The 23,015-nt window shown below is 37.3% G+C and overlaps 1 protein-coding gene and 1 long non-coding RNA gene across 2 annotated transcripts in view; one reads left to right on the plus strand and one right to left on the minus strand.

The window, feature by feature from the left end:
• LOC134298327 (uncharacterized) overlaps positions 1-19,925 on the plus strand; it is a 31,545-nt gene extending 11,620 nt beyond the window's left edge. The window contains exon 2 of the long non-coding RNA XR_010005352.1: positions 16,121-19,925. This is a non-coding gene — a long non-coding RNA (uncharacterized LOC134298327). The remainder of the gene's footprint in view (positions 1-16,120) is intronic.
• On the minus strand, positions 1,503-23,004 carry tmem41b (transmembrane protein 41B). The gene is made up of 7 exons (XM_003214728.4): positions 22,804-23,004; positions 15,019-15,136; positions 14,109-14,237; positions 10,220-10,313; positions 7,115-7,219; positions 6,325-6,463; positions 1,503-3,877 (listed from the first exon to the last, which is right to left on the minus strand). Exons 1-7 carry the CDS (start codon positions 22,895-22,897, stop codon positions 3,708-3,710), a joined length of 849 nt encoding a protein of 282 aa, XP_003214776.1. The 5' UTR covers positions 22,898-23,004; the 3' UTR covers positions 1,503-3,707.
• Positions 23,005-23,015: the final 11 nt, after the last annotated feature.

Below are 23,015 nucleotides of genomic sequence, written 5' to 3' on the forward strand. Positions count from 1 at the left end.
CTGCCGAAGTCCTTTTGGGGAGAGAGGGCGGGATATAAATAAAGCTTATTAAAGCTTATTATTCTTTTGTGAGATTGTTGTAAATTTTACTGAGATTAGGTATTTTTAATTATGCTTTTCCTTTTTTTAATCTGTGACTTCTTTTTCAAATAAGCCTGTGCTGTGATTTTGTTAGTGTTTGCCAATAAAGGTGGTTGTTGTTGAAATAGACACCTCAAATGACAGTGACTTACACAGCAAAGCTTCTCTTCAGAATATTTGTTAATAAGTAGTACTGTATGTAAAAAAAAGTTTAAAAAGAAGGAATGAAGGTAAGAAAAGAGTTGAGCATCAATAGATAGAATAATAATAATAATAATAATAATAATAATAATAATAATAATAATAATAAAAAATAACCAAATGAGTGAGAATTTTTTTTTCGTGTCAGGAGCAACTTGAGTCGCTTCTGGAGTGAGAGAATTGGCCATCTGCAAGGACGTTGCCCAGGGGACGCCCAGAAGTTTTTGAGAAATAATTCTTATTCTCAAGTAGAAACAAACAAACCAGTCAAGATTATGCACCCAGAGCTGGACAGCATAAACCATGGAACAAACCTTCAGAGCATTTGTTTACCCACCCCCACTGCAAGTGCAAGAAATTGGGCAATGCACAATAACATGCTGCTTCCAAACAAAAATTTGTAAAAGCTATTTTAATTAATTGTGTCTCCTGTTTTCCAAAGCATTGATTTTTAGTTTCATTAGATCCACTGACATAATAGCAACTTGGAAATTCAACATTTAATGCTAGTTCCATTGATTCTGCTCTAGCAATTAAGATTGAGGTCCAGGTCAGACACCTTTTTCTGAGCAAAAACTATAGAACCTCCTGCTGATCTGGAAACACAATGTTTATAATGTCTTCTCTATTACAAATAATTCAAATTGCAAGTGTCTTTTAATTCACCAATTTTTATAATTAAGATGAATGCAAATTACTAAGCTATGAGCCAGTTATGTCCCCACAGAAAACAGAAAATAAACTCCTCATTAATAATAGAAAGGTACTTTGATTTTTGAGTCAACTGCACAAGGAACCAGCAAAACAATTTGTAGTTATTTAAATGGTACTCAAGCCATACAGCTGTGTAAAAAATGTTTGATGGCTCCAATGCTATAAAAAGACATGTTTAAACAAATTCAAGGCATGCTGCATTTCTGAACAGCAGAAATGGAATGGAAAATTGCATCTATGATGGTTGAAGTCAGTAAGAATATTTTAACATATAGAAAAAAGCTGTAATATTAACTGTACTGTATAGACAATCTGCCCCAGCTTGACTATTTACTGTTACATATGTAACACTAATTGTTGGAGATACACTTCGACAAATTTCTGAACCAAGTAGGAAAAAGATCTCAATAATGGGGAAAAAAATGGTTAGATAACATTTTGTGCCATTGTACTCTTTTATAATGAGGTAACCTTCACGTCAAGAGGCATGCATAATGAGAAACAAGTGACAAATATAGATTTATTTCCTTTGCATGTACACATAATACTGCAATAAAATGAATCAATCCACATTTTGTTACAAAATAACAAAGTTGCAAAAGTACCTTTTAACAGTCCCAAACTCGATATTTCAAAAGCTCTGTAGCCAAGGCGATGTTAAAGACAGTAATTTTAGAAGCCTGCAGAAGCTTATTAGAAATCTTGTTTCCTAATAACTGTAACTACATTACCCAGAATTAAGTGCTTTGTGACTTCCTCCATAGAATCTACAGTAACTTTGAGCCTGTAAAGTATTCTGTTTTTACCAACCGCAGTTGCAGCAAACAATGGGCACAGTCCAGTTACAACCAAACTCCTATTCCATTTTTTTCCAATGGGACTTAGTTGCAATTACCATTTGTGTATTGTGCTTGATTGTTATATTAAATGAGCAAATCAGGTCTGTATTCCAAACAGGGCAGGGCAGGTTTCTACTTGCCAAATATCCTGAAAAATAATAGAAACACTCAGGATCCTTCACTGTTTGATCCCCTATCTACCCCAGCCCCCCTCTGTGCACCATTCTCCATTGCAATTGAGTCAGCAAGCAGAAACACGTCATATTCTACACCCTGCAATTAAAAGCTTATCAGGTGAAGAATATGCATCTCTTCAGGGATTCACCACAAAGGACAAGCAGAGAGGCTTTGATTCCAAACATGGTGACAAAGTGCACTTTAGAGGACTTAAAAAGTGAAGAGGAAAGGAGTATACATCTAAATATGGGAATGGAACAGATACTTTACAGTTTTGTAGGTGATCTTGTAGGTTGAGCACAACTGTCTGCATGCTAGGATTTGCATTCAGGACTTAATTCAAACAAGGACACTGGCAAAAAAAAATCTGGATCATAAGAACCATAAAACTGTTTGAATGACAATTCATTATATAGTTCCATCTAATCAAAACAACTGCACAAAGTAATTAGGCCGAGACAGGCACATGCTGGAAAGGCAAACAGAAGAAAAATACCTGGGGCAATAATATTTTTTCAAGGATAGGTAAATGCCCTAATTGAACACTTATATTTTGAAAATTGGTGTTAGCTTCATAGTAAATAATTAGCTAGTCTTCCACCAGAAAAATGATACACCTTCCTTAAACTAAGGACTATTTACAAGATGTACAATTTGTACACAATACATCTAGCCCAGTGGATATGCGTACGCATACTTCACTTACTTTTGTACATGAAACTTCCTCGTGTTTAGGCACTTCTCATTCAATTGTCGGGACATGAATATGAATGAGGGAACCTATGCTTAAAGGGGCACTCTGGCACTTGGAACAATCATGAAGCTCTGGATCAAAACCCAGGCATTATGTTCCTCATGGCAACATTTTATAAGTTAAAACCTAATAATTATTTCCTACCCAGTAAACCTAAATGACTGTCATTAAAAAACAATTACCAACTCTCAAGTGGTGGTGTGATTCCTACATTTATCTATTTCAATATGAACTCATAAATGCAGTTTGATGTCAGCCATCATTTTTATAGTAATTAATTTCTAAAATTGCAAGTATTTTCTTAAACTGCAATTATTTTACTGTCAAAGACAGCAACAGTAATTTGTATGAAATACTGGCAAAAATAAATTAACACTAGCATTTCATCAGATAAAACCTGATCAGCGTCCCTTCAACCAAGTATCTTCATGCATGAGAGCTATAAAACCGCACAAAATTAAACAAATTTTCTGAGCATTGGTCAAACCACTTCTCTGTTGTCCAAAAAAGAATGAATTAATAAAGAAAATAGGGAGTCCATTACTCCACTGGGCTGTAGAATCTGCTGGGCAATCCATTATTATTCATTATTCATAAATGACTTTCACTGTCATTCAAGATTAAGAGGATTGGTAAACAGGAATTATTGACATGAAGCCAACATAAACAGATAAGGCATACATTAAACATTGTACAGATTGTTAAAATTAACAATTCTCATCAGGTTTTCATTGTAAAAAAAAAAGGTACAGATCATCCCAAATCAGCTGTCATTATTTTGCCTTCATGCTCTGTAAATAAAACTGAACAAGAAGTTCAGAAACATATTTATCATTTACAAGTTTCCCCTGTTTTAAATGTTTAAAGATCAACTAGAAAAAGTGATCATAAAAATGATGATCCTGAGATGAAATATGGGAAGTGAAGATCCAGGCTGACCTCTATTCAAACTTTTGTTTAAGTTTTTTCTGGAAAACAGCTGGCAGGATGGAGAGTATAGCTAGAACCATAAGAATAAAAACAGAGTTCCAGGAAACTGCTTCTCCTGCTGTTGTAAGTTGGTAAAGCGTTGTTCCAGCTTTAATTGCTACAAAAGATGGTGGTGCAACACCTGAAAAAAAAACAAGGCAGTGAAGACAATGGATTACAAACAATAAAACGTTTAAACAATAGCATGTGTAATATTTGATAATTTCATAGCTCATTTCCTCTCTGATATGTTAGTAATAAGGGGATGATCTTTTTCTATTATGGTTGTTGTGCTTGTTATTTAACAGCCACATTTCTACATCTACTACTTAGTTACATATACTAGCCCAACACCTCCTTATTGGTGTGTGGAGGAATGTCCAATTCCCTCCCACCAGTGAGCACAGCTGCTGCAACAAGTAATTACGGCAGGGTCCTGCTCCTGACTGCCCCAGCCTCCCAGAAAGGAGAAAAGGGTTTTGTCATCCACCTGCAAAATAGATCTTTTTCTTAGTGTGACTGAAATCTGGTAAAGTTGAGAGGGAAATTTTGATCAAAATTGTAACTTGAAATTGTGAACATAGAACAATTATGGATGAGTAATTTTGGTTATGTGCCATCTATAACTGTGATATAAATGCCAGCTATAATTATTAACAACTTTATTCATATCTCACTCTTCCACTAAAATTTATTCACCTGCTTCCCTTCTGTCATTCCTTTGATTTGCAACTTGATTTTCAAACATTTTATACAACTTTTTAGATTACCATATTAAATTATTAAGTCTATACTGTCTTGTACTGTCTTTAAAAAGGTAGCCTAAAAATCCTTTTTAAAAGTCTAGTAACAACAAACAAATCTACCAGTGAAAACATGAACTCAAAAAGGGCAGAAATCTCAAAAGGTCTATTTAGATAAATTGTCTTTACAGCCAACATAAAAATTAGATGTTCTATGCAGACTTAGGTGTTCTATGAAAGAGTGTGGTAAAATTCTTGAAGAATTGTGGTTTCAGACGTATGTGGCTTTAAAACTCAAAGTCAGCACTTTCTGTTGAGCAGGGGTATTATACCACAGCCCTATGTCTATATTTGTTTGCAGAAAAAACAGCAGCTCTGAAATTCTGAATGAAAATCAACCAATTGAGATTTATACCAATGAGCAAAATCCAGATTGCCTTGTAAATATCCATAGGCGCAAGGTGGGTTCTCCCAGGTGTGAATTATCTTTTCTGGGTATCATGGGACCAGAGGTCCATCTATTCAGTGTCAAAGCAGGTCAGTGGAACCAATTCAATTACAAGTATGCAACTAGGTCCTGAATTAGAAGGCCTGTCAACACCAGGTAGCAACAATAGTAATGTCTGAAAACAGAATTTCCATGGCGGCAATGGTATGTCAAGACTACATAGAATCATAGAATTGTAGAGTTAGAAGAGACTTCACGGGCCATCCAAGTCCAACCCCCTGCAAGAAGCAAGAAAATCTCATCTTCATCTTTCTCGCGACTTAAGTCAAATCTTGGCTTTTCTTGACTTAGAACAGAAACATCATTGTCAAATCTCCATTCAGGGCTCCACTCAAATGAGTTATCTGGTAGGAATTCAGCAGCTTTTTCTGAAGTTCATCAGGAAGATATGGGTCCAGAAGCACCGTAATGGTGAAATCAAATTCCATTTGGCCTTGTCCAGAGATGAAGCCCTAGAAGAACACTATCCAGGCAAGAATATAAACAATGTACTTGTTTAATGTAGTTGCTACCAGAAGATATGCAGATCTGAGCAGGACTGTTAACTGCAGGATCTTATGTTCATTGGGTTGAAAATGACTTCATAGTACATCCACTTGCAATCAAAAGCATCTCGGTTCCAAACCACAGATGGAAATTGGATTGTAGAATATTCAAATAATCAAATTACTGAAAGAAAAATCTGGACCCACTTCATAATCACACATTCCACCACATTATTCAGAGAATGGAAATTTGATGCTAAGCAATTTTAATGTTAACTTAGGTAGTTTAAGCATTGGATTTTTCAAAATTGGTTCCACTGCTTCAGGATTGTTAGAACCATATTCCCCTAAAACAAGGGACTCTATTTCTGTGGATTTCTTTACTAGGGCTTTCTACCATAAATGACAAAGATCTTTGTTTTCCAGATTATACAAAAAGAAATTAAACTAATACAGAAGTGACCAGTCATGACTCTATGACTAATTTTGAAATCATAATGGCATATACAAACACATTTGTCTTATAAGATACTCTACTCGACAAGCAGGTAACCATCCTTAATATATCTATAAATCACAGTCAAGTAGATGATGCTGTGGCAGACTGGTTTCTTTGTCACTACTGCTGCCACTGAATAGGTTCTAAAACGGGATCTGACTGTGATAGGTCTCTGTATTTTAGCTTTTTTATTCACCAGTAAACCGTATTTGATTACATTCTCTAACAAAGCTAGAATAAGAACATGGAAGAGCAACAAATATCAAATTTCCTCAATTATCCAATAGGTGGGGCTATATACTCATACATCATACACTACATTTTTACAATATTAATTATTAAAATAATTCTTACCTAGAAAAGTACCAATGAAAAACACTTTCAGTGGTACATTTATTACAGGAGAGGTTATATTGATAAACCAGTTAGGAAGAAAAGGCGTTATTCTCAAAAATATTATGTAGTTAATGAGGTGTTCTCTGTGCCGTTCAACCTGTGGAATATAAAAAATCCAATTAAAAGCATCTAGGCCTAGATATATACTTCTCTTTACTGCATCACTATTTCCTCTCCATCCAAAGTTGACTAACAGATTTTATCCTAGTTAAGCCTGCACCGTCTACAAATGAGGGGTGTATTGGCAAGCAGTAATATAAATAATATTTAGGGAGAAGTTAATTTTGGGCTGGGAGGACAGGTCAATAAAGCCTGAAACTTGCAGTAATATGGATAATATGTAAGGGATTAATGAATTTAATCTGGAGGAAAAACACAAAGGCTACAGCAGCCATGGGATGCTATCCAACCGCCGAGGTAAACATGCATGAATAATTTAACTTAAAGAGGAAAAAGATTTAAAGGCCCTAGAAAGATCCTGTGAGGTTCTAGAGATGAGGACATGGAACTCATCTCACTATTTAGAGAACTTCTAGTTCACTTATTGCTGTATTGTGTTCACATGTCAAAAATATTGCCAAAGACAGATAGTGTCTAGATAATAGACAGAAAATATTGCCAAAGGTGATAATAGCAGTTGTGACCTAACGTTGTGTATGACAGCACAATACATTATACCAGAAAAAAATTATATTCTCTCATCCATATATTTAATAAATTAGGACATATATTCCACCAATGATCTTACCTGTTTTGACCATTTCACTGCTTTCTCTGTTAAATATCTATATACAACTGGTCTTCCAACCAAATATGACAACATATAGCAGAAAGATGCCCCAAGTCCAGAGCACTGTAAATTAATTGAAAACTGTTATCTTACATATCCATCCTCATTATAATGAATATGCAATAATGACATTTCAAATTATTTCTTTGGGTGAGAATTTAATTAAATAAGTAGCATTTTCTCTAGGACTTTAACACCAGATTACCTACAGGGGTGGGACATTTCCCCAATCCCAATGTTGAAAAATAATCTTGCGTGTAGAAAAACTACATTTAGGAATGAATTGTTCTCTTTCTCTATGTATATATATATTATATAATCTTTGATGTCCATATCATTTGAAAACAACCTAATTTTCAGTTTCCTAATTTTGAAATTGAAACATTCCAAATGGTTTAAGGTGCCCAATTTTATAACCATCTCAGAAAGGATGTTTCTAAAAGAAACACAGACTTTGGAAATAAAAAACAACAATGGAACAAAAGATGGCAATAAATCAGTTACTTAGGCATTATTATGCCTGCTGTTCATTGGTACAACATCAGCAGTAGACTTTGCATAATTTAGCGTTCATTTAGAACAGGGGTCCTCAAACTAAGGCCCGGGGGCCGGATGCGGCCCATCGAAGCCATTTATCCGGCCCCCACGGCACAAGGTCAGAAGGGGGTTGGGCTAAATGACCCAAGGGGTCTCTTCTTCTCTTACAAGACATTATTATTATTATTATTATTATTATTATTATTATTATTAGAAACACAACAAGATGAGTCCACAGCAGACACTCTGCTGGCTGTTGAATGGGTCATACGTCGGACACTTCCCAAGTGTCTAGGGCTGTGTTATGTATCGGCAAATAATGCGTGCAGATCCCAGTAAGGTGGCCTTCTGCAGCTGGCAGATGGTAATTTTGTTAGCACTGATTGTATTTAAGTGCAGGCCAAGGTCTTTAGACGCTGCACCCAGTGTGCCAATCACCACTGGGACCACCTTGACTGGCTTGTGCCAGAGTCTTTGTAATTCAATCTTTAAATCCTCATATCGTGTCGGCTTTTCCAGTTGTTTCTCCTCAATCCTTCTGTCACCTGGGATTGCAACATCAACAATCCATACTTTGTTTTTTAACACGATTTGAGGTCAGGAGTATTGTGTTCCAAAACCCTGTATTATTATTATTATTATTATTATCAACATTGAGGCTGGGTGGCCATCTGTCAGAAATGCTTTGCTTGTGCTTTTGGTGCACAGAGGCAGAAGGGGGTTGGACTAAATGGCCCATGGGGTCTCTTCCAACCCTCTTTATTATTATTATTATTATTATTATTAACATTAAGGCTGGGTGGCCAACTATAGTCCGGCCCTCCAATGGTCCGAAGGATCGTGAACTGGCCCCCTGTTTAAAAAGTTTGGGGACCCCTGATTTAGAAAGTACCCATTTTTGAAAGTTGTCACTTTATTACTACTTCTACATATTTCAAAAGAAAACTTAAACTGCAAAGGCACGATGGATAAAAAAACTGGATAGTAAATGTAGATTACTTCTTCAATATATGGTAACAGTAGAAAGAACACTGCTCAAACCTGGAAACAAGTAAACACTGGTCACAGAATTCAATTAAGGTTGCTGGATTATCCCAAATTACCAAACTGGTATGAGTTTTAAATATGGCAATATGGTAACTGAGGAGTTTAGGGTTTTTTTAAAAGACTGAAAACTTTTTGTGGAGTGTTTGAGTAATGATGCAATAACCTGTGGTTATAATTTTTTTCTTCATTTCATTAGTTTGGATTCAAGGATCAGAACCTATATGATTCAGTTAGTGTTTTAGCAGAATGCTTTGGTTTTGTTTTGTTGTTTTTGTTTTCTTCAATTCTTTTCTTCTTTCTATTTTTCTAAATGTATATTACATTGATTGTGAATTAGATTTTTAATTTTCTTTTTTGATAAAGGAAACCAGGTGTCCCAGAGTGAAAGATTAGTAAATGCTGGATTTCTATTACTTCTTCCTTATCTTAGTAAATTAGAATTTCATGGAAAACAAGCCACTTCTGCTTTCAGTGTCTTAATAATTAGGACTAGGCATTGACTTGTTAATGGCAGCTGTGATACCTTTATTACTTTTTAATTAATTCACTCATTTGAAAACTGGGTTCTCTCTAATGTTGTTGGCTTCAGAGGTTACATATTTGCATGGTGCATAGCTGTAATACATCTAATAACATCAATGAACTATGGATTAAATCCATTTGAAACAGGGTGTAAAAGTTCAGTTCAAAAATCTGAATGCTAAATTCCTGGACAGATTTTACTGCAGTAAACCATGCTTTTGTAACTTTCCAGCTCGATTATCATAATGCAGTATTGTATTGCCTTAAGCATGGCATGAATGTTTCAGCTGGTGCAGAATATAATCCTCCTAATGCCTGTTAGGATATGGGAATATATGTAGCCTGTTTTCACCCATTGTCAGTTTGCTTCACAGAACCATTCAAAGTGCTGCTTTTAATCTTCATACATGAAGGATCATTTCCCCTATCTGAGGTCATGTGCTTAATAAGATCTTAATAGCTTTTATGGTCAGGCTATCTTTTCATCATCGGGGCAAGTCTTTTTTATAATCCTTTTGTATTTGCAGATCCTTCTTGCTGAAGAGGTGACTTCTTTGGCAGTTTTAAAGAAATATTGCTGCACATTTCTTTCCATTAGGCTTTTTGATTGCTTTCAGCAGTGTTTTCTGAGGCTATTATATTATAGTGCTAGTTACCCATTTTATTTTGATGCTCTAAACCAGGCAAGGGCAAGCTTCAGATCTCCAGGGTTTTGGACTTCAAACTCCCACAATTCCTAACAGCTGGTAAACTGGCTGGGATTTCCGGGAGTTGAAGTCCAAAACCCCTGGAGGGCTGAAGTTTGTTCATGCCTGCTCTAAATAGTCACAGGAGGTGGTGTAAAATATTTCAATAAATACGTAAGTTCAAACAATAAAGATTAGACATATTACTCTTATACTCAGTTTGTATAGAACAAATTAAATAAATAACAATGAACTTGTAAGCAATACTTACCAAACAAACAAGAAAAAGAGCTAGTGGAAAGGGATAGAGAAATCCAGAAAGTATACTCAGAAATATAGATCCTGGAATAGCAAATGTTTGCAGGCTGGGTGGTTGTTTTAAGTTAAGGACAAAATTGCTTAGAAGTTTAAAACATGCAAACCAATCATACAAATGCTTATTCAAAAGTAAATTCCACAGGATCTTATTCATACATAAGTGTAGTTATGAAGGCCACCTTAGAAATGTAAAATCAACAATATATTTTATAGGAACAACATTCCTGCCTGTGTAAGTAATGTAAAAGTTACTGCACTATATGAACGAGACATATGCTTTTCAAGCAAAGGACACACAACTCCTGTTCAGACATTTGTTTTGGGCCGGGATGTGGCGCAGCTGGCTAGTAACCAGCTGCAATAAATCACTACTGACTGAGAGGTCATGAGTTCGAAGCCCGGGTCGGGTTAAGCCCATGACCATTAAATAGCCCGGCTTGCTGTTGACCTATGCAGCCCCGAAAGACAGTTGCATCTGTCAAGTAGGGAAATTTAGGTATACTTTATGCGGGAGGCTAATTTAACTAATTTACAACATCATAAAAACTGCCAGCAAAACACGAGGAAAGGAATGAGGAAGTACAGCCACTAGTGGACGGTGAAGCAACAGCTCCCCGTGGCCAGAATCGTGAAGCTGGAAAAAAAATGTTAAATGCCTCTGTGTCTGTCTATATATGTTGTTTGTCTGTTGGCATTGAATGTTTGCCATATATGTGTTCATTGTAATCCGCCCTGAGTCCCCTTCGGGGTGAGAAGGGCGGAATATAAATACTGTAAATAAATAAATAAATAATAATAAAAGGGACCAGGAACGAATGTTTCATTCCTGCTTCTGTCACACTAAAATTCCAGACAAGGCTTAACTAAGAAGTGTAACAGATTTTGGCTGAGGCGGTGCTTCCAACTGCATGGACTTTTACAATACAATAGAGTCTCACTTATCCAACATAAACGGGCCAGCAGAACATTGAATAAGCGAAAATGTTGTATAATAAGGAGGGATTAAGGAAAGGCCTATTAAACATCAAATTACATTATGATTTTACAAATTAAGCACCAAAACATGATGTTTTACAACAAGTCTGCCACTTGTTTGGGATTGTGGCTACACTTGTGTTGCTGTTGGGTGTGTTGGCCTGCTGCGTGTGCTGCCTAGAGAAAGAGCTGTGGATCCGGGTTGGAGGCAGACTGCATTGGATAATACAGAACGTTAGATAAGCGAAGGTTGGATAGGCAAGACTCTACTGTACATCCAGCTGAACATAGATACAGTTTCCTTTTCATACTTTCCCCCCTCAACTTTGGGAGATTGGGAGGAGAGAACACAGAGAACAAAAACACATGAACAGGGTTTTAGAAATATTACAGGATCTTTTCATTATATGTATACATATACCTACATTCAGTTGTTAGTCTCAACTGGGGCATATTCATTAGTAAATTCATGTGTGCAAGTTCAATTGATTCTGCAAATGTACTATAATTGGGACTAGAAACCATACTTAGGCCAATACAGACAGTCCCTGAATTACAAATATCTGACGTTCAAATGACTCATAGTTAAGAACGGGGCTGAGACAACAGGAAATGAGAGAAATCTACCCCTAGGAAGGAAGATTCACTCCTAAAAGAGTTATGAGAAAAAGGTGTCGCAACTGAAGCTTTATCACTAGTTCTTGTCTCCACAACAAGCCAATTTTTCAAAATCCAATTATCACAGGGTCAGAAAGTGAGATGAAATCTTCTGAACAGGGGCACAGACAGCAAACACCACAGGGATGTTAACCATTCCCTATGCTATCCAAAGTATGCATGTATGTGTGTGTGTGTATTTGGCTGAGTTACACTTAAAAACGTACCTATTCCGAGTTACTGTACATACAGATTCAACTTAAAAACAAACCTACAGAACCTATATTGTTCGTAACTTGGGGCCTACCTGTATGTTTAGGGGCAGGCCCAAAACTATTATTTATTTGATTTATACCCTGTCTTTCTTTTGATTTCACAACCAAGGATGCAATGGCTCATTCAAACTACAGAAAGGTGATGCAGCAAATACAATTGTAATTGTTTGTTATTGTACAGGTACATTTGTCAGGGAGCTGGATTTTTGTTTTTTTTGTTTTGCTTCTTCAGTCTACATGTACCTGTAGGAGCAACAAGGAGCAGCACTGCTACCGTAGCATGCTTCACTGAAAAATTATGGATGCTATGTCTATATGCTTTTAAAAACCAGCAGCAAATAAATGTTGAAAAGAATATCACCTATCTAAAACATTAAATCTGAAATATATATAATAAACAGTGCGGTTCACTAAATGTTTATATTTGCTAACTTTAATCAATCTTAACTTTTTTCTCTGTAAGCGCCTTCATAATCTAGTTTAAGTATATATAATAAAATTGTTCTCTTGTAAAAGGTTGCTCCAGGCAATTCAAGTAAGACTATACTCTTTTAAATAACTAACAGAGTCTAACAGTCAAAACAATCCAATTACACCGCAACAGCAAATTAGCATATTCTACCCCCACAGGAAAAAAACACCCACAAAAATAAAGCTGCATTTTCTTTCAAAAATGGCTTCACAAAACCAAGCCCTTTGTTTACGTGGATAACTAAAAGCTTCCTGAACACTCTTGTTCCCCATGATGTTTTCTGAACATTTTTACCACTTTAAAAATAGAAATAATTGAGTTGGTGTTAATGTTTTCCTTCCTAAAATACCAAACATTTCAAGTTACTACAATTATTACCTTTTACTGTCAATAAATGTTAAACAAGAATACTCATTTTAAAACCAGTCCAGTAGGAGAAGATAGCACTTTGCACTGAAGTTAACTTGGCCCTCAATTTAAAGTACCTGCTCAGACTTTATGAGCATAATCCCTTTCCTAGTCGTGTCTTTATAAAAGATTAGACTCATCAAAGTCAGAGGATTTTTGAAAGTATGAACTCAACTTCCTGCAGAAAAGTAAGCTCTGCTATCTTCAACTGGGCATTGATAGGCATGTTTAGGATTCTAGCCTCAATCCCTTGAACGTTATCCGCTATTATTTCTATACATTTTAATTCTTCCCCTGTGGGACCAATTCTTATGGCAAATAGATATACATTCAGACCAAAGGATAAGGGAAATGAGAAAAAGTAAGAGCCTTCAGAGCTGGTTCTGTTTTTTCATGAAAAAGGTCACTGTGTGTTTGTGTGTGTTTGTGTTTATCAATAGTTGTCTGGACTGTTGTTCTGTAATCAATCCATTAATTAAAGAGACTGTTCAGCTACATGTACTGAATCAGATTCTGGAACTGAGAATCAGTGAGACAGTGAATGAAGGTATAGATATACTAGGGACAGAACAAACTCCCCCATAAGGAAAAGTCACAATATTTAAGTCACTTTGTTTAGGAAAAAAAAAGATAAATAGGAGGAGCAGTACAAAAAGATATAAAAAATATATAGTTTTTTCTGCTTCTCTCATACCCAGAAGAGGAGTGATCTATTCTGAAGCAGAATGGTAATTCAGGGGTTACATCTACACTGCAGATATCATACAGTTTGACACCAATTTAACTGCTATGGATCAGTGCTATGGAATCCTGGGAGTTTTAGTTTGATGGGTTCTTTAGTTTTCTCTGCCAAAAATGCCAGTGTCTTAAAAAACTAAATCTCCCAGGATTCCGTAATATTGCATGAATTCTACATGCAGCCATAGTGACAAAACGAAATACCTTTTCATACTGTGCATAATTAAATTGTCATGCTTTACTTCACAGGAAAAATTTAGAAGCTATATCACATCACAATGAAACCACAGCTATGTGCAGTTTTTAATCAAGGATACAATACATAGGTAGCAAAGTAGGCCACTAATACTTGTACATAGAATGTATCCTTATATCTAGAAAGGACTTTTCCTAAGGCTTTAGCATCATCCATGTCTCTGGGAACCTTTATACATTCTCTTTCTTTTCTGCAGGAGAAAATAAAATAAATAACATCAGATAACTTGTCTTCAAAATAAAAGATGGCAGTACACATATACCACTATGAGTTGATAAATAAATTAGTCCAAAATTTAACCAAAAAAAGTTACTGCACTTTGTAAGGAATTGTGTCTTGTATTATCTTTTCCCCAAAGGAAAGACAGCAAAGCTTTTCTGAAAGTTCAAGCTTCAATGCTGGGGTCTTTTGGTTTTTCTGTATCTGGGAGTTCAGGCAGTTAAAACTCCCCTTTGAAGCCAGTATTGGAACAATTTGTTGGTAGCACTGATGACTCAATGAAATGTTTATCTGTTGAAGTTTTACCTGGTAACAAAATGCTGCAGAATGGGCTTTTCACAGGACTGGAAATTCAGCCAGTACAGTAATTAACAATTGGTTAGTTTAACGTTTAATTCCAGAATGTATGACTATGCAGGAAATTTAAATAAATTAACATATGGAAACAAAGGTCAGTGCTTCCCAGAAAATTGAAGTGTATTCATGTTTTTACAGTAAATAAAAACATGTTTGTACAACAATCTGAAAAAAGTGGGTCAGTTGTCCTTGATGGCAGAACAGAACCAGGTAGATTACTTCGTGATATTTTGGGAACTCAAGAAACCGGCACTGGGTGTTTTTATATTTGCCATTTTTGTAAGTTGTGTGAAATCTAGTCTCGCCTCCAACTAGACTTTTAGAGATCAATAAGATTCTGTAGGTATGCTTGAAAAGAGTCTCTAGAAAGAAAACAAATTCTATGACATACTTACTCACTAAGCTGCGGGAAGTTTTGATAGACCATAAACATAACAGAAGCCGCTGTTAAGAAAATGGACACTAATATAAGAAGTGATGTTCGGGCAGAGCCGCCTTCTTTATGGGCTTTCCCTGAAATAGAACAAATTAATCATTAATTTAAGAGTTTTGACATGTAACAACTACAGATGCTGGGATGAGGACACTGAGGCTTTAAATCCAGTTATATAGATGTTTTTCTATCTCTTTTTTTTAAAATGTGAAATATTATATCAAGCAACAATCTGTAACATTGCAGTTCATTAGCTGTGGTATAATGTCTGCCTATATTAAATTATTTTAAAGTTTCTCAACACTAAAGTAGGGGAAACAAATCTAAAATGGTAAAATTATTTGATAACTGTTAGTTGAGCTAGTTCCAAAGAAGAAAAGGTAAATACCATTCTGCTCAGGAAAGTTTGAAGCAGCTGAGAGAGCAATGTTTAATAGGAACTATTGTAGTTTTTGTTTATATGCTTTTATATAGTTTTTGATTTAGATTATTCTAATACTGAAAATTATGTTTTTGTTGTCATATACTCTTAGCTCCAGTTTGGTGGGATATAGAAAAGATAAACAAGATTTAGTGTTGACCAAATGACTAGGCACTTGGTTTAACCATACCTATGCCTAGCATTTACAGTAGCCAGAAAACGTATTGATTCCAAAGCTGCAGAACAATAATAAGAAACACCTACTGTTTCAGAAATGTTTGCAGCCTACAAGACTTGCACTGGCCTCTGTTAATTAACTCTATCAATAGGCCAGAGAAAGTGCATCTACAGCAGGGATTCTTAACTTTTTATGGTCCATAAACTCCTTTGCCAGTCAGATGAAAACCATAAACCCCTTCTCAAAATGTAGTGGTAGGTAGTTTCATGACGCTCAACATTTGCATGCCATGCACTATACAACAGATATAATGTGATATGAAATAAAAACAACTATAATTTACTGCATACATGCATAAGTGAAGAAAATGCTGTATTTCAGTCAGAGATAAATAAATGTAGTAAGTTGATTTAGTTTTTCAATTCAAGCTCATGGTCCCCCTGAAATCTTTTCATTGACTCCTAGTTAAGAACTCCTGATGTACACAGACTTACGTAACTCTTTCTCTACCAAAAGAAAACTCTGCTCCAATTGTCAACTTATGTGATGAGTCATGGGCCATGTAGTCCCGTCTCTGGTACTGTAGTACCAGATGAAGAGGAGAACTTGGGTTTTTCACCGTCTCAGTCAGAATTGGAACCTTCCCAGCCAGATTTGGGAACCTTGCACCTGCAAGAGATTTGTCTTCCAGAAGTCTGTCAAACAAGCCCTGAGCCTAAATCTCCTGTGTTTTCTCGCCACGAGTTTTGTAAACAACAGAGGGGAGTTCAAGCAGCGTCTCGCAGGAGTGCTAGGATAGCTGCTAAGAATTCAGCTGATTAAGCCTGTTTTCCATGGGAAACTTTAAGGAGTCATGCATCTGGACTCAGAGTTTAGCTTTCGTTTCTGGTTCCCCAGAGAACTGCTCTTTGGTGGGAAAACTAGACCCTATTTAGGTGTTTTGCCCACAAAGGGACCTTGCGGAGTCAATTCGTCAGCTACTGGAGTAAGTTGTGTGTGGACAGCGCGCTCCGTTTCCAAGCCTCGTTCCTGTTTCAAGCCTTGTTCCTGATTCCAAGCCTTCGCTCCCGTTTCCAAGCCTTCGTTCCCGTTTCCAGCCTTGTTTACCTCCACGGACCTTGCCTTGTTTTCCAGGACTCAGCCTTGCCTTGTTTTCCGGATTTTGCCAAGTAATTCCACGGATCTTGTTCTTGCTCCTCGTTCCTTGTTGCCTTGTATCAAGCCTTGTTTCAAGTTACTCCCTAGCCTCGCTCAAGTTTCATGGACTAAAGGACATTGTCATCTCCCCTCACTTTGCCTGGCAAAGTGAGTGTTTCGGTTATTGGATTACAACTTTGGACCTTAATATTTCATATTGGACATTGTTTCTTTGGACTAATTTTGACCTTTCCTGAAAGGTCTACTTCTGGACTATTTCATACACTTGCTTTTATTAACTTTATATATTTCCTTAATAAAGATATTAGATAGATTCTGGCCTCTGTGTATGGTTATTGGTGCTCTGCAGCCTGGGTCGTGACAACTTACCTAGGGGTACGAACATTTTTGGCCTGTATATTTTTAAAGCCATAGATGCAAACCTAGCCAACTCAAAGTTAACAATGCCTGAGGTTGCTTGCTTATTTATTTATTGAAATGAGTACAAACACACTTAAGTCTGCGTTGATCACGGTTACTGTGATGTGGCAGCACAGATCAACCACAGAAAGTTAGTTTACGTGCGGTAAATGCTTACAGTATAATAAACATGAATTCACAGAATCATAGAATAGTAGAGTTGGAAGAGAGCTCACGGGCCATCCATTCCAACCCCCTGCCAAGAAGCAGGAAATCGCATTCAAAGCACCCCCAACAGATGGCCATCCAGCCTCTGCTTAAAAGCCACCAAAGAAGGAGCCTCATATTTTCAGAAATGAAAGCATAATTTTGACAAAGATTTAAGTTTGCTCATGACTAGGGTTCAAGGGAGCTCTCTTATCTCATTAGATACAGGATAATAATGCATTAAGTTTATCAATTATTAAGTTTGCACCCTTTGCTAAATATAGGACACCTGTATGATTCATGGCAAGTATTCCACTTATTCATCATTAGGCAACTGGCTAAAACACCCAGTGCTACTTATCTGCTTAAGAGCAATAATAATCCCAGAGTGTTTATTGCAAAGAGTGGAGCCAGGATTGCGCAATGTGTGCACTATATTCCCTCTTGTAACACGACATGGTGATGAGCTGGCAGAAAGGGAACAGAGGTGATGAAACGTACATATAAAGAGGGAAATATGATGATGATTCATAACAAATGTATCAGGTTTAGCAATCCTTTTGCTATGTGTGCCTTAACATAAGGCAGACTGTATGTATTATTTTTTTTAAAAATCTGTGCTTTCTGGCTGATACTATGACACAAATTAAGAAACTATATAAAGTATGATCTCAATATCTGTGGGACTGGTATCCAGAGTTCTGTCTATCCACAACCAACAAATATGTCTATATAGGCATCTTCTTTATCTTCCAGTCTATGGTATTTTTCAGCCAGACGTCCTTCATTTCATTAGGGTTTGCTATTTTCTGAGTTTTTGTGTATCTTTGTAAGATTCAGGAGTGTATTCCCCAAATATACAGAGGTCATACTGTATTACCATTACTATCAACATCTGGAAACCTTTAGCAAAAGAAAATCATTTATATTCCACAACATTTTAGAAGTAATAAGAATCATAGAGTTGGAAGAGCCCTCGTGGGGCATCCAGTCCAACCCTATGCCAAGAAGCAGGAAAATCGCATTCAAAGCACCTCGACAGATGGCCATCCAGACTCTGCTTAAAGGTCTCCAAAGAAGGAGCCTCCACCACACTCCGGGGCAGAGAGTTCCCCTGCTGAACAGCTCTTACAGTCAAGAAGTTCTTCCTAATGTTCAGGTGGAATCTCCTTTCCTGTAATTGAACCCATTGCACCGAGTCCTAGTCTACAGGGCAGCAGAAAACAAGTCTGCTCCCTCTTCCTTATAACAGCCTTTCAAATATTTCAACTATATTCCTTTTGATGCAGCTCAAAATCCCAGTTTTTTTTAGCTGCTGCATCACAATTTTGCTCATGTTCGATTTGTGATCTATTAAGACTCCAGATCTTTTCCACATGTTGTCAAGCCAGATGTCACTCATCTTGTATCTGTGCATTTCATTTTTTCTGCCTAAGTGTAGTATCCCACATATCTCCTGGTTGAAATTGATTTTGTTAGTTTTGGCCCAGCCATCCTTCCTCCTACCAAGTTACAAAGGCTCCACATTCAATAGACAATGTTTGTTAGCTTTATCATTGTCAGGCTATGAATCTTTTCAAAGCAGATTAATTACTAAAGGTCTAGGAACAATGCCTTAAAATATGGCTTAAATGACAACTTCAGAAAAATACATTCTTCTCTGAAGTTAAGGGTTTTTTGTAAGCACTCATTCTCTGTTCTGATATTATCTATAGCAGTTACAGGAAGCCCAGTCTTCAAATAAATGATTACCCCAGAGATAGAAATCATGCAGGATTTCAGATGTTGAACTGCAGATCTCAGCATTCTTGGCCAACACAGGGAGCATCTACACAGGAGAATTAATGTAGTTTGACACCAGTTCTCTACAAAAAAACTTTTTGCTGTAATGGCTATATTGGTGATGGAGTATGCTTAGCTTTTGAAGCAGACTTTGTTAAACAAACATATTAATTGATGCTTAATTTGTAAACCACACCACTTACTTTGTATCATACTGTGCTCTTAATAACTGATCTGAAATTATTCCCACATAAATGTTCATTGTTGTTTCACATAACGGATTCGCTGGTCTGAGTTAACAGTAAGACACTTTAACAAAGTGCCTAACGTCACCCTCAGACATGTTTTTTCTTTAAAAAGCATGCAAAAATTGCCTCACATAGCATCTTATGTGTATTCACACCCAGAGTCCAGAAAGTAGCGTTCCAGTAAGCCTCCAACCAAAAAACTGTTTACAGCAGTAGGGCTTACCAAAAAAATATGAAATATGTTAAACCTATGTAACACCCAAGAAAAGTGGGGTAGCTCAGGACAGATTCAGTGTCCAGACACCTCTGTCACAATATCTCAAACAAATGTGGAAGGAACACAGGCCCATGTGTGTACACAAGCTAACTTGGGGTGCCACCAGCTCAACACTGCTTATCTCAGTCTCTCCCCCCCCTTTCCCCCTTTTTACTAAAAACAGCAACAATTAATAAACACAGCCACTGATTTGCCAAGACTATGGCTAGAGTTGCTCCTTTTATTATATTTACTTTTTTATGACAGTGCTTCTTTCCAAGTAAATGTGTTTAGTTATTCGGACAACAGAAAAAAAAACTCCCCTTTATGCCTATTGTGAGTTTCAAATGCAAAACTGTATCTGTTAGAGGAGTACTTATTTTTTATAATCAGGTTTGATTTGTCCCTTTACCATATTAGGAATGCCAAAGGAATTAGAAAGCATGGAGGACAGCGAATTACAGGAATTTATTGTTACTGTAGACGTTGATAAACAGCATTTACACTGTAGAATGAATGTAGTTTGACACCACTTGGCTCAATGCTGTGGATTCATGAGAGTTGTAGTTTTACAAAGTCTTCAGCCTTCTCTGTCAAAAAGGACCAGTGCCTCACCAAACTACAATTCAATGATTCCACAGCACTGAGCCATGGCAATGAAAGTGATGTCAAACTGCATTAATTTTACAGTATTGATGCACGCCAAGATACTTATTTAGAAGTAGATATGTTTGATAACTATGGCATAACCACCACTTAGGAAGCATTTGTCTATCCCAGGGGTCCCCAAACTAAGGCCCGGGGGCCGGATGCGGCCCATCGAAGCCATTTATCCGGCCCCCACAGCACAAGGGCACAAGGGGGTTGGGATAAATGACCCAAGGGGTCTCTTCTTCTCTTACAACCCTTATTATTATTATTATTATTATTATTATTATTATTATTAACAACATTGAGGCTGGGTGGCCATCTGACAAGGGTGCTTTGCTTGTGCTTTTGGTGCACAAAGGCAGAAGGGGATTGGACTAAATGGCCCAAGGGGTCTCTTCCAACCCTCTTTATTATTATTATTATTATTATTATTAGTAGTAGTAGTAGTAGTAGTATTAACATTGAGGCTGGGTGGCCATCTGTCAGGGGTGCTTTGCTTGTGCTTTTGGTGCACAAAGGCAGAAGGAGGTTGGACTCAATGGCCCAAAGGGTCTCTTCCAACCCTCTTTTTATTATTATTATTATTATTATTATTGTTATTATTAATGATTATTGCTCGGTGGCCACCTATAGTCCGGCCCTCCAACGATCTGAAGGATCGTGAACTGGCCCCCTGTTTAAAAAGTTTGGGGACCTCTGGTCTATCCCATGTGTTTGTACTTTGCTAGACCTTAGGGTTTTTTTTTTCTTATTGCAGTGATTTGTTTTTTGTTCTCTGCAGTTTTGTATGTTCTATAGCAGGCATGGGCAAACTTCGGCTCTCCAGGTGTTTATGATTTCAACTCCCACAATTGTGGGAGTTGAAGTCCAAAACGCCTGGAGGGCTGAAGTTTGCCCATGCCTGTTCTATAGTTTTAAATTTTTATAATTTGGTAGGTTTTTTTCTTATATGGTGATCTCTTTCTCTCTATATATATATATGAAAACCTGGATGTTTCAGTGTTCTTTTGAAAATGGTTAGTCCTTGTTCATGAATGCCCACCCCTATTTACCGATAAGGTTGTACTCAGCACTTTAACCTAGCCCTGGTCCTATGCTCTGCTTTTGCACAAGTCTGTGTCCAGCCCTCTCTACTCTAAATATGCCCTAGTTGAGTTTGGTTTGTGTTGCTTTTAATGATTTTTTTAATACCCAGCTGTGGTTTTAATTATTTTAATTTGATTGTTTACATGCCATTATGTTTTTAACTGTGTATTAGTTGCTGTATTTTGTTGTATGTTCTGGGCTTGGTCCCGATTGTAAGCTGCCCTAACTCCCTTCAGGAAGATGGTTGGTGGGATATAAAAATAGAGTTGTTGTTGTTATTATTATTAGAGTAGAGTCTCGCTTATCCAACATAAATGGGCTGGCAGAATGTCGGATAAGTGAAAATGTTGGATAATAAGGAGGGATTAAGGAAAAGCCTATTAAACATCAAATTATGTTATGATTTTACAAATTAGGCACCAAAACATGTTTTACAACAAAGCGGCAGAAAAAGCAGTTCAATACACGGTAATGTTATGTAGTAATTACTTTACTACGTAACTTTAATTTACGAATTTATCACCAAATCATCACAATGTATTAAAAACATTGACTACAAAAACACTGACTACAAATAAAAATTGAATTGCATAAAATGAACTTATAGTAACAACTTTGTCAGAGGTTAAATCCATAAAAAGTTCAGTCCTGTGAAGATTTTTAAAAATCTGTGATCCTTGCCTGCCTAGAGAAACAGCTGTGGATCTGGGCGGGAGACAGACTGCGTTGGATAATACAGAACGTTGGATGAGCGAAGGTTAGATAAGCGAGACTCTACTGTATTATCATTATTATTATTAATAATAATAATAATAGTTTGGGTTAATTGGGTTTTTTCAAAAGGAAAGGAGTGAGTAGGAAAGAAAATCCCTGCTTCACAACAAAAAAGATCAGACAGTGCAATTTTAAGATGAAGGGCTAACAAGACCATCATTCAGCCCAGGATTTAAAATTATGGATCCCAGAAACGATCACTGCGAGTCAGAAAGCTGCATCCTGCCACTTCTCATTGGGCGAACTAGACGCCTTTCCCAAAGGGCATCTGCACTGTAGAATTAATGAGATTTGACATCTCTTTAACTGCCATGGCTCAATGCTACAATTTCACAGGCACTGTAATCTTCCCTGTCAAAGAGAACGGTGCCTCACCAAATTACCAATCCCAAATTCCAAAGCTGTGCGCCATGGCAGTTAAAGCGGTGTCGAACTGCCTTAACTCCTCAGTGGAGGCGCAACTCCAGTCCCACTGACTCACCCTTCCCTGACCTTCCGTCCTCGCCTCACCGGCTTCCTTCCTTCCGCCTCACCCCACAGCGCCTCCTTTGCCCTCTCGTTCTCACACACACCGCCTCATCTCCCACCTGCAATCAGCTTCTGCCGCTCCAATGCCGCCTCTGCCTCCTTCAGCGCTTCTACCTCCGTCTCCGACGGCCTTCCCGAGCCTCGGTGCGCCATGGTCCCTTCAACCCCCGCCGGCGCCGCCTCACCATCAACGCTGCTCGCCGGCCGGCAACGCGCAGGCCCCGCTCAGCCTCAGCCGGCGTCAAGTATCGCGAGAGGAGGAGGAGCAGGA

This window comes from Anolis carolinensis, chromosome 1, assembly GCF_035594765.1.
Source record: "Anolis carolinensis isolate JA03-04 chromosome 1, rAnoCar3.1.pri, whole genome shotgun sequence".
NCBI lineage: Eukaryota > Metazoa > Chordata > Lepidosauria > Squamata > Dactyloidae > Anolis > Anolis carolinensis.